We start from the raw sequence: 11,857 nt of genomic DNA, 5'->3' as shown, positions 1-11,857 counted from the left end.
GTACTTCAAGCAGTTGGCATTGAAATAAGAAAAAAGCGAGTTTATGACAGTTTCCACTGAGCATCTGTTAGGCTTTGAGGGATGTAATGAATGTGCAGGTAAACATGGATAGTATACTCCACTCACAGTTTCTTTCACTCTCTGTACCTAATATCCTCATCATTGCTTATTCACATGCTGAGCTGGTAATGCATTGTTTTTTTTTTTTGTGTGCTTTTTTGTGGTTTGGTTTGACAGAGAATTTACTAAGCTCATTATGTATTAATGAGCATCTGGAATCGTGTAATAGAGCGCATGGTGAGCATGACTGTGGACATGCTGCAATGAAAAGCACTGTTTCTACATTAGAAATGAGAACTGGGCTGTTCAGGACCAGGTTCATTGAGAAATATGTTTTTGTATGTAAGGAGGAATCCGTAGCCCAAATTCTACACCTCATAAGACCCCATCCTCATAACATCCAAGTATGAGTTAAGAAAAGAGCTGTTTGAATATTCATATTTCCCAGATACGCATGCAAAAATAAATGTATCAAATGAGAACTGGTGATTCAGTCGGCTATCTGAAAGTGTGTTACAGATACCAAGAAAGTCATGAAAGTTAAATTGTACTTTTTTTTTTCAACCAAGTCAGTTTTGTTTGTGGTTGTTGTTAGTACATCATAGGTCGAAGAACATACTGGTCATAAAAATAGCAGATCATCAGATGTAGTATATTCAGAATATTACATGCATACTTGAAGGGATAGTTAAACCAAAAAAATGTATGTATGTTTGACTGACTTTCTTCTACGGAAAACTAAATATTTTGAAGAAGGTTTGGAACCAAACAACAATGGGAGCCTATTGACTTTCAATGTATATAAAAAAAAATTATAATAATAAAAATACAGATTTTTCTCAAAATATATTATTTCATATTTCACAGATAAAAAAGAAAGAGATTTGGAGCCACATGGGGGTGTGCATGATGACATCATGAAACTAGAGCAAAAGTCCCTTAATTCAGATGTTCACTATTTTACTCTGAAAGGCATTAAGATACTGTAAATTAATGTACTCTTACCATCAATACCAGCTGCTGAGTTGAAGCTATTCCTCTGACTCAGGATATCAGGCTTCTGTGATCATGATTCACATTTTCCCTGTTCCATTCTGAGCACATTTTATGCTTCTGTGTGGCTTCCTCTCTAGAGAAGAGATTATTCAGATGTAACATTTGTCCAGAGTGATATGATGGCGCCCAGCGATCAATGTTTTCGTCTCAATCCTGACTGCAGAGTCTCTTGGCACCCAGTCAAATGGAGGAAAATAACCTTTCCATCAGAGCGAGGCTCAGATACAGTCCTTCATGATGGAAATGCACTTTGTCTGGTCATCTGCTGCACAACCCTGGACAGGTGATTGGAGAATTTACTCCTGACCTCTCAGTTATTGAGTTTATGAAATAAACTTGTTAAACTAAGAAGGCATTTTCTTTGGAAACATGGAAATTTCATCAAGTAAATTAGATTGATTTCCCAAAGCTGAAATACATTTAGCCAATCTCCATTCCCGGCAGATACAGTATATATACACTGATTTACGAGGACACTGATTACATTAGGAAATCTTTGCATTAGTCTGCTTGTTTTTCCCCCCCCCTGTTCTGTATATTATTGCTTATGGTTTGCATTAATGGAGATTAAATGCATACTCTTGGATATGCCACGATATCCTGTACTATTATTTCACATCTTTTCTGGCCACTGCTGTTTACTAAAAAAAAAAAATGAATTGCATGAGTAATGAACAATTTGAGAGGACCTCTGCTTATTTAATTAAGAGTAATGTCAGGTTTATGGCATGGTCCGTGTACACAGTTCATTCTTTCTTGGAGGCAAATTGAATTACTTTGACTTCCTCTCACTGCCTGAGGTAAAGATCACAAGGTTTCCTTGGAGATGATAATTAGTGTTAGATGTAGAGAATGCACAGGTCTCTGGCCCTAAACAGAGATGGGACCTGATGCAAATAGCATGATTGAAAGGTTCAATTAGCCTACACACTAAATGTTTCATGCCATGGTTTGCCTGTCTGGGCACTATAACTGACGTACTTGTAGATGCCGGTCAGGAATACAGAAATAATGCTTTCCAAGTTATTGTACTCTGTTGTAGAAATTAATAATGAATTTATTAAAAGTCATAATTGTTCATTTAACTTCACAATAATTGTCATACTGTATTTGCATCTCCCAATGAAACTATTTAAAAATGTTCTTTTTAAAAAGAAAAAAGTTATTTCAGTTTTCTTTCTTTCTTAACCTCATTATTGATGGATGTAAATAATTCACATACCAAGATTTTCTTTTAACATTGGTGGTAATAAATATGCTTTTGAAAATACACATACATATTGCTGACAGAAATGACAAAAAGCCTAACATTTAAAGTCTGTAAATATTGTATCAATAAACACTGCTCTAAATAAATTCTTGATAAATAACTTATAAATAAATACATTAAATATATTGTGTTCATACTATAAAGGTGCTTAAATATCTAAAAGTAGCTGAAGGTTTTTTGAATTCAAATTGAATTCAAAAAATATCTATACAATACTCATATTATTAAGGGGAAAGCAATGAGTATGATTGTTGACCAAAAATGGATGCAGCTCTTCCATCAGCATGGAAAAGAGGAATCACAGTATACTGAAGGCCTTTTTTTAAAATAAATATTATTCAATAGTTAATGATTTCGAGAATTATCTCTATCTCTACTTCCTAAAGACAGGGATACACGAAGCCCACGGTTGGCCATAGGCCATTTTTAAGCCCTACCTTAAAGGGATACTCCACCGTTTTTTTCATATTAAACTATGTTATTCTCTTAACTATATGAGTTGATGCATACCTTTCTCATCTCAGTGTGTGCTCTCAATCGCTCTGACACTTTGATCGCACATAACTTGCCCAGTTCATTCAATATGGACCAAGCAGAGGAGCGACCAAACACCTCCACATTTTCCCTATTTAAATATAGTTTAAATATAAATGTATAAATTATATCTAAATTATATAAATTTAAATATATTTAAATATACACAAGTAGTGTAACTCGAACTAGGACGGTGACACAAAATAAAACGTTGCGCTTTTCTAAGTGTGTAAAGTGGATAACTATATTGTATGGCGGAATACCACAGCAAGTGCTTGGGAGCAGTCCGACTCAGCACATATTTATCTATGGACTCGGCACAGTAATATCATCACTCCAGAGAGTGAGAGAGGACTTTTCACGACTGATGATATTTCTGCGTCGAAGTGCTCCCAAGCACTTGCTGTGGTATTTCGCCATACAATATAGTTGTCCATTTTACACGCTTAGAAAAGTGCAACGTTTTATTTTGTGTCACCATCCTAGGTCGAGATACACTGCTCGAGTAACTGTATTTAAATAGGGAAAACAATGAGGTGTTTGGTCGCTTCTCTGCTAGGCCCATATTGAACGAACTGGGCTAGTTAAGCCTAGTTCACACTACGTGATTTTAAGCCCGATTTAAGCCCGATTTGCAAATCGTTGAGTCGCCGACAAGTCAGGGTGTTATCGCGTGCAAATCGCGGGCGATTAGCGGACGATTAACGCTCGCCAATCCGTTAGTGTGAAAGAGCCAACAACGCACCAAAGACAGCTCGCAGACACCTCGCAGACAGGTCACCGAGCTCAGAAAAATATCTAGCATGCTAGATATCTCGAGCAGTCGCGCGACTCAATCTCAGTGATGTCATGAGTACAGCCAATCATAGCAACGCATGGGTTGAGGACACCAGGTAAATCTTACTTTTTCTTTTCTTTTTTGCATTTTTTTTCTCAGAGCAGATCGTCGAGCAAACAGTGTGCAGCACTAGTTTCTGTCTGACGTCCATATTCGCGTGTTGTGTTCTTCTCTGCAGTTTCGCGTCATTTCTGGTTCGTTTTATTGCGTGGTTTTTCCTGACAAAACATGGTTTCTAGACCAGATAGAATCGTGTTGTTGTCAACTCGTTATTTGTTTGATTATTTTCAGGATTTAGACCGTACTATAGTACTGAAACAGCTCTCATTGAGTCACAAATGATATGCTCTTATCATCCGATCGTGGTTGTATCTCTATGTAGTGCGTTGTTAACTCGTGTAGTGAGTTACCTCCTGTTGTGGATCAATCACGTTATGTTGTGTGGTGTGAACAGCTAAACAACTTGAACACTCATGATTTCACTGAGAGCAAGTCATGTAGTGTGAACTGCACAGTTCAGCCCGACATTTTAAAATCATGTAGTGTGAACTAGGCTTAAAGTGCTATCAAAGTGTTTCGTGCACCAGAGTGATTGAGTGCACGCACTGAGACGACAGAGATACGTATCGTCTTAGTTAAAGGGGTGATGAACTGAGAAATCAAATTTTCCTTGAGCTTTTGACATCTAAGAGGTCATCATATTATAAGAATATCCTGTAAGTTTCAGAACTGAAAACATCCTTGTTAGTCCAGTAAAAGCTTTTATTGACACAGCCTCTAAAAACGACTCGTTTTTAAAAGTGGGGAACTATGACGACAAAGAGGATAAAACACCACCCCCACAGAAGATGATCAACGCCTGCTTCACCACGGCAGGTTTAGCCCCGCCCACCGATTCGCGCATTAAACACATAAGTATCATACATGTATATGCTTACCTCGTGATGACAAACTGGATCGCTACCGAGCAATACAGAATATTGTGCAGTGCCTGGTTGTGCAAGACAGTCGCTGCATAAGCTTCCTGTGGATTCCAATAGGACTGCATGGATAAAATTTATTTTTAATGACGTTCCAGCTGATGAGGTAAAACATCGTCGTCTGTTCGCTTCATTTCACTGAGGATTGTTTTGTCAACAAGACTGGATTTGCAGACCGATTAAGAGTAAAGAACGGTGCTGTGCCGTCTATGGATCTGACAGGAATATTGTGCAACACACGGACTCTGGGTTGAACATGTATGGGCGAATCCGGTTGCCATTTTACAACATAAGACGTTTTCCCCCATGTGCACCGACGGGGGAGTTAAACTCATTATAATATGCAAAACTGTTATCCACTCACAGCAGTGGGTGTTCTTTACTTCCAAGTCTTCAGTGCGACACGCCCATAAAAACCGACTGTTTTTCAGGAAGGCTCACAACCAGGGTACAAAATAGCCTATTACTTGTTCATTTTGATGTTTTTGAATGCAAAAACCAAGCGAACGTTATAAGTTGACCTCAGACAACAATATAATAACATTTAAAAAGCCAGTTCATGACCCCTTTAAGGGAATAACATAGTTTAATATGAAAAAATATGGAGTATCCCTTTAAGGCCCTACCTTAAAACTGACTGGCCATCTCTGTGTGAAAAATAAAGACCCATTCATTGGTCTGCATTCATTCTGCGTAATTTAGAGGGGAGGTTGTCCTCTGGTCGGCCACTGGAGGCAGGCAACAGGTTGAGGCTCGGGCCTGGGACCGGAGCAGGGATTGCAAACAGTCTGTGATGCTCCAGCTCTCCTGCCGACCGGGTGTGGGCCTCTGACCCCATCTTAAGAGGTTTGAGCTGGAGGTGATTTTCCGCCTCCCGCTGACCCACCAGGGATCCGAGCAGCTGCACCCTGAGGGGCAGGTCACCTGTGCTGGAGGCCTTTTCTGTCGGCTGCGCACTTCCAGTTTTGAGGACCTCTTTTCCATTTTTGGAAGTCATACGCTGGAGCTTGCTTGGTAATTTGGACCCGGGTTCTTCGGTGAGAGGAACCCCGTCAAAGGAGAAGATGTGCTCTCTGCAACTACGACCATCGTGCAACGTAGGGGAGAGAACAGGACCGGGGGAGTGCAAGGATGACTTCTCATCCTGCTCTTTCACACTATATGGAGGAGTGGTAACCTCAAATGTGTTATGGAACTGAGAGTAGTCCACCCTGAAGAATCCCTCCTCCAGCGACATGACTGGTAGGAAGCGGTGACCCCACAGCACCTCATCCTCTGTGTAAGATGTTCGTGCTTGGCACGTCATGCCTAAAAGGGAAGCCATAATTTCATATTACAATGAATGGAGAGACAGAAACTTAATATATTAATATAAAACAAGCCATTGGTCATGAACCCTGAAAGCAATGTTTAAAAAGGCTTGATTCATGTTTTTTTTTTTTTTGCATAAAAAATGAAAAAATAGTATTTAAAGGTATGATGCCTGGAGGCAATGGAAGGAAAATGAAAGACTTTGCTATTGACAGAATGCTAAAAATGAATGGCTTGACATTATGGTATTTTAAATGTACAACTTTTCCCATTTACCCCAATTTAAATCTGCATGTAAACTCTTTTACTGCTATTCTGACATGGTTGTCATGTGTGCATGTGTTGTGCTCATGTCTGTGATGGGGTTTTTTTTTAGGTCAAAATTAGAGAAAACCTGAATTTGAAAAACTTCTGAACTTCAGATCTCATAAAAAGGCACTAAGGCTTTTTTCTTTGTCTGGATTTAGGAATAAAGGCCACCTCCATCCTGCCACCAGGATGTAGTGTGACCAAGAAAAAGCTTTTCTATTGTATTGTATAATTTATTCACATCTTATCTGCAACATCCACTTGCAAAGTGAAGAAAAGTGGGCTTGTTACTCAGAGTAAACATGGCAAGTTAAAAGGGTCAAGCTGAAGTAAGATTGTATTTCTTTCTTAGAACACTTTTTATCAGAGATTGTATGATGTTGAAAATGTATGATACTAACCTGTAGTTTCCACAATGCCTTCCAGGATGACGACAATCTCAAACTGCTCATTCATGAGGGAACGCTGAGACAAGTCGAAAAATGGGCTATTGGAATTGATCTCATGACATATTGTGAGGGGTGAGACAAGAAAGAGTTGGTCAGCGCCCGTTCCAAATCCTACATCCAATTCCCGCTGATCCAATGGTAGAAACTCTCCCTCTGGGGTTTGACGAGACTAAAGCAAAAACAGGGTGAGAAGCGGTTAGGACATTGACACATTCACAATTTTCATATACTCTACTAGTACTATCACATTTAAATCTTGATATCCACCTTTTTCAGATTCACTGGCATTCACTCAGGATTTTTCAGGTGCTCAGGGGTGAACTAAAAATTAATTGTGCCCGTTAAAAGTGATGTTTATTTGCACATGCTGCCTGTGCTTTTGTAGCCTTGGATTCATTGAAGGAATTATACAAATCAGGTAACAGCACAAACACACAGTTTGCATGATGCAATTGCCCAAACATTGCAGGTTAAATTCTCTTTGCAAGGTTGTGTGCAGGATGTAGTCAACTACTGTGACCTGGTGTACTTTACCAGGACTGTATAATATCTGCAATCCAAGTACCTGAATGATTAATTCATGTGTTAAAAACATCCGTTAAATCAGCCTAGGAAGGTTTGCTGATATTAGCTGGTCTTGCCTGGCCAGGAATTTTTTACCTGGTCAGGAAACCATCCGGCCGGCAAATGTCTTTATGTTTAAATAATATTATTTAAATTAAATGTTGTACCAATATCTTAAGACTACAAATATTCCATGAAGACACAATTGATATGAGGTCTTAAAACTGAATGCGTAATATTGCAGTGCTGTTTAAAATGTTTTTAGTTTAAATATATACTAACAGTGACTGATGTGCCCTATAGTGTGACATGTACCCACTACCCACTCACAAGATAAAGCTGTGCAAAATTACAGGAAATGGACCACTGGTCTTTATTCATAATATGGACAGATATCTGCATGCATAACAAAACCTTTTAAAGGGCATCTTCAGTTAACAACCACGGTTTGTTAATCTACCTTTCCACATAGCCTTGCGTTTCCATATTAACATTAGAGATTGGCAGTGAAGTCAACGGGGTTGGCTGCCTGTGCCGAAAGACACAGATGGTGAACAGACTGAGAGCTCCAATCCCAGGAAAAGAGTGAGAGCTTTCACAAGTATAGATACAGTGCCACTGTCACACATGCACACACACGCACGCACACACACACACACACACACACACACACATGTTGTTGTTTTTTTCCATGTTTTAAGGGGCTTTCCATAGACATAATTATTTTATACTAGACAAACTGTATATTCAATCCCCTTACACTAAACTCTACCCCTAAACCATTACAGAAAACGTTCTTCATTTTTACATTATCACTATTATTTATTTATTTATTTTGTACACTAGCTGTTTTTCTCATGGGGTCATTTTGATGACATTTGACATGATACATTATCCCCATAATGTAGGGTTTAACCAGGCCACACCCACATTCTTATTTTAAGGGAACTGTTTAACACAAGTACAAAACCAAAGAGGAACACAATTTCATTCATTCAATTTCATTCATTTCAACTTCATCTGCTGGTGTGATAAAGGTAGCGGAGATAAATTATAAACATCTGCTGACAGCCCCTGACTGTTGCTGAAACTAGTGTGGTTTGCACATCCATGTCCAAACCAAAAACACATCAGAATGTCATCATTGTAATTTTTAAGATCTTTTTTTTTTTTTTGCTTGCAAATTCAATTTTAAACATAAAAATATTCTGTCCAAAAAAAGATGAAAAGTTTTAACTTTAGAAGAATACCACACAAACTCATAGCCAAGACTAAAGCTACTGAAGTCTTATAAAATATTTTTTTGCAGAAACAGAAAGAGTTCAAACAGAAAACTAAATTAGGCTATGACAAGACGTCGCTTTTAACATGCCTTTTTTTCAAAGCGAGGCTGCCAAGGGAGGCAATACAGCTCCCTGGAGTTCAGAAGAAACGTTCAGGGGTAAAGGAGTAACTGTATGAGACTTATATTCCCTTCCTCACAGCTTGTCCCATGAAGTCCCTGGTGATATTTAATCAATCCTGTCAAATCCCTCTGCCTCCCTCTGATGCTATAAAGCCTCACTATTCTAACCATGTAACTCAGGCGCAGTTTGATTTTACCATCGCCTTTGCATACTAAAGTTCACATGATTTTGCTTCAAATATCTGTAGAAAGAAACACACCAAAGCTCACGAGGCACAGCATGCAGTTGCCAATTTCGACAGATGAGTGCAATACATGTTTTTGTGCATTGCATGCACCGCAAAATAACTTTGACCAGAGGGAGAACTTTAATTGCAAATTTCAATGAAAACAGTTTAATTTCCATAAAGTTGATAATTATCTTCTTGAGGTACTCTTAAGACAGCCTGTAGTTAATCTTCTCAGACATTAGCCACAGAAAACAGTAAAAGAAAGCAACAGAGACTGTAAATTTTAGAGGTGGGACAGAGTGCTTACACTGCAGGTCACTCTGAGAGTAATAGATGGGCTGCTGTTTTTTCCCCCTAGCGTTCTGCATAGGACATTTACAGACAAAGGGCGGAACAGAAGGAAGGGAAGGCTTATAAAGTCAACCATCCGTCATCCTGTGCTCACTGCATTGCGCCTGCCGTGGAGTGGTGAGAGCCATGTGTCAATCATGCTCTTCTGTAGAACACAGCACAAAAGCCCTCCTCTCCACTTCCACTCCTTTCTGCTCTGATCAGCGCCGTGTCAAGTCTTTCTTTTAACAGTTCCATGAGCTCAAATTTTCATTGCCCTGTCCCCATTTGTTCTAATTCTTATATCATTTTCACTGAGGAAGCGCTGGTGAAATCTGTCATATGGAGATTGTCCGGTGTGAAAAATAATATTTAATCAGCATTGTTTGTTTGTTTTCCAGAAAAAGTCTAACTGTGTTCAAAAAAGACTTGTTTATGATTTTAAGCATACATCTCACTTAAAAAGACACAAAATTTGCCAATGAGGTAACAAAATAAACTATTTAATTTTAGGGCAAATAATTAAAGATAAATTATTTGAAAAAGTTAATATTTTAATTTCAAAATTTTCTATTGCAAACTGTAGGCCTAGATTTTTTTTACTGAAAAACAAAAATGAAACATACATTATTGTTTATTTATTTATTTATTTTTTATTTTTTTGCAGATTCAGATTCTTCTGTTTTTAATTTATTAATATTTTCTTATTATATGTTTTATATTGAAATAAATTCTAAATAGAGTTTAAGGATGGCATATAGCCTATGCGGATGGGAGTGACATAAATTTTTTTTAAGGTATTTGCTTAAGACGTGTGATTAGTGATTGACTGAGTAGGCCTAAGCGAGTGAGTGTTTTAAGCAACATCTGCCATTTCAGTGTTCACGCAATTTGGACCTTACAAAGTGTTACCGTGACATTTTGCGCTGCATTTCATAGGTAGCTAGCCAAGGCAATAGCTATCTGCTAGTTAAAACCCAGGATCTAATAGCTTACTGACCGTTTACAGAGCAGAAAGTGCTTTGTCTCCAAAAAGCACTCGTACCGCGGCTTCCCATGAATCAATCAGAAAGGGAATGTGTCCTATTAATTTAAACGCCACAGCTTTACTCTGAGAGCAAACACGATTTCTATGCAAATCAGAGACTGTTGAGATCGGATTGCATTAGCCTACATTAGGGGTGAACAAGCAATGGCCAAATGAACAGTATATGACGAGCTTAAAATCGATGCGATCGCGTCCATCTCCATAATATGCCACGAAAGGCTTCAATCCAATTGCTTTTCCCAGAGAGGACCAGTTACATTCATGTTGAAAATATTCACAAGAACGCCAGTAACTTTTTTGCCGGATATTTTCCCTATGCATTGTTGCGAGATGCGGATTTGTGCTCTTAAACCCCGTGGACAAACACACATGGGCTCTATTGATATTTCAGTAGGTACAGAAAACGCTACCTTGATGAGCTTGCACCTGATCTGCGCCGACACCATGTGGCTATTCCTGAGATTCCCGACCCTAAACATGAGGCAGAGCTTCCCGTCCCGTTGTGAGATGACCGCGTCCTGGCTGAACATGAGCGTCTCTGCGCGTTTCTTGGGCTGAGACATCTTAATGAACATACAGCCGATGAGAAACGCATCCACGATCGAGCCCAGCAGCGACTGGAACAGGAAAAGTATAATGCCCTCCGGGCACTTCTCCGTTATATATCTGTACCCGTAACCTATAGTCGCCTCAGTCTCAATGAAGAACAAAAAAGCGGAGGGAAAGTTGTAAACGTTGGCGACGCACGGCGTGTACGAGTCGTCGTGGCCGCGTCCGAGGTCCCCACGGATGTACGCGATGATCCACCACATAGATGCCATGATAAGCCACGCGACCGTGTACGTTAAGAGGAAAATGAGCAGGTTCCAGCGCCACTTGAGGTCCACGAGCGTGGTGAAGAGGTCGGAGATGTACCTGCTGGTCTCCCCGCCAAGGTTACCGTGCTGGACGTTGCAGCGCCCGTTTTTCTCCACGAACCGCTGGCGCTTTTTTTTGGCCGGGGCAGAAAAGGACATGGCCCGGTTGGTGTTCACCACTTGATAATCTTCGCCGAATTTTCGTCTGATCGCAGACATGATGCTCGATCAACAATAGTTCGAATAAACACACTAGAAGGGTGTCCTACGTTTCCACACGTTCATCGCTCCATAGATCGTCAACTTAACTTGCAGCCTTTAAGTTCATATTATTTAACTGTTATCCTCAAATTAATAAAATAGGGACGCGCAAAATTAGCTCAAAAACAGAGCAAGTTCTCCCGTGTCTTTCCCGCAACTTCTCTCAATGTGGAGTATAGTGTAGATAAACTGCGGCACTAAATCTGAACTGATGCGCGCTTCTTCTGCCTTTACGCTGAGAGAGGGAGGCAGAGGTTGGGCACATGCGCTCGTTCGTGTGTGTGTGTTCAAATCATTGAGCAGGAGAAAGGGGTCGTATATCTTTCTAGTGCGAGACAAGAGAGCGCGTTTGTCC

The 11,857-nt window shown here is 39.6% G+C and overlaps 1 protein-coding gene across 3 annotated transcripts in view; it reads right to left on the bottom strand.

Annotated features, from left to right (window-relative positions):
• Positions 1 to 11,751, bottom strand: part of kcnj19b (potassium inwardly rectifying channel subfamily J member 19b) — an 88,945-nt gene extending 77,194 nt beyond the window's left edge. Inside the window, exons 1-4 of one of the 3 annotated variants that reach the window (XR_016147026.1) lie at positions 10,795 to 11,750; positions 6,760 to 6,976; positions 4,697 to 6,046; positions 892 to 1,391 (exon numbers count right to left, since the gene is read on the bottom strand). Coding sequence is in view for 2 of the 3 variants with exons in the window: in XM_039691123.2 (XP_039547057.2) it covers positions 5,409 to 6,046; positions 6,760 to 6,976; positions 10,795 to 11,460 (1,521 nt within the window). In the remaining variant the exon portion in view is untranslated. Of the gene's footprint in view, positions 1 to 891; positions 1,392 to 3,386; positions 6,047 to 6,759; positions 6,977 to 10,794 lie in introns of those variants that run through there. The other 2 variants (XM_039691123.2, XM_039691122.2) reach the window with 2 other exon arrangements.
• Between the last annotated feature and the right edge of the window lie 106 nt (positions 11,752 to 11,857).

The sequence above is a fragment of the Pimephales promelas genome, chromosome 17 (assembly GCF_988280905.1).
Source record: "Pimephales promelas chromosome 17, fPimPro1.hap1.1, whole genome shotgun sequence".
Taxonomy (NCBI): domain Eukaryota; kingdom Metazoa; phylum Chordata; class Actinopteri; order Cypriniformes; family Leuciscidae; genus Pimephales; species Pimephales promelas.
Note: the sequence above shows the minus strand (reverse complement) of the source record. Positions and strands in the feature narration are given on the sequence as shown.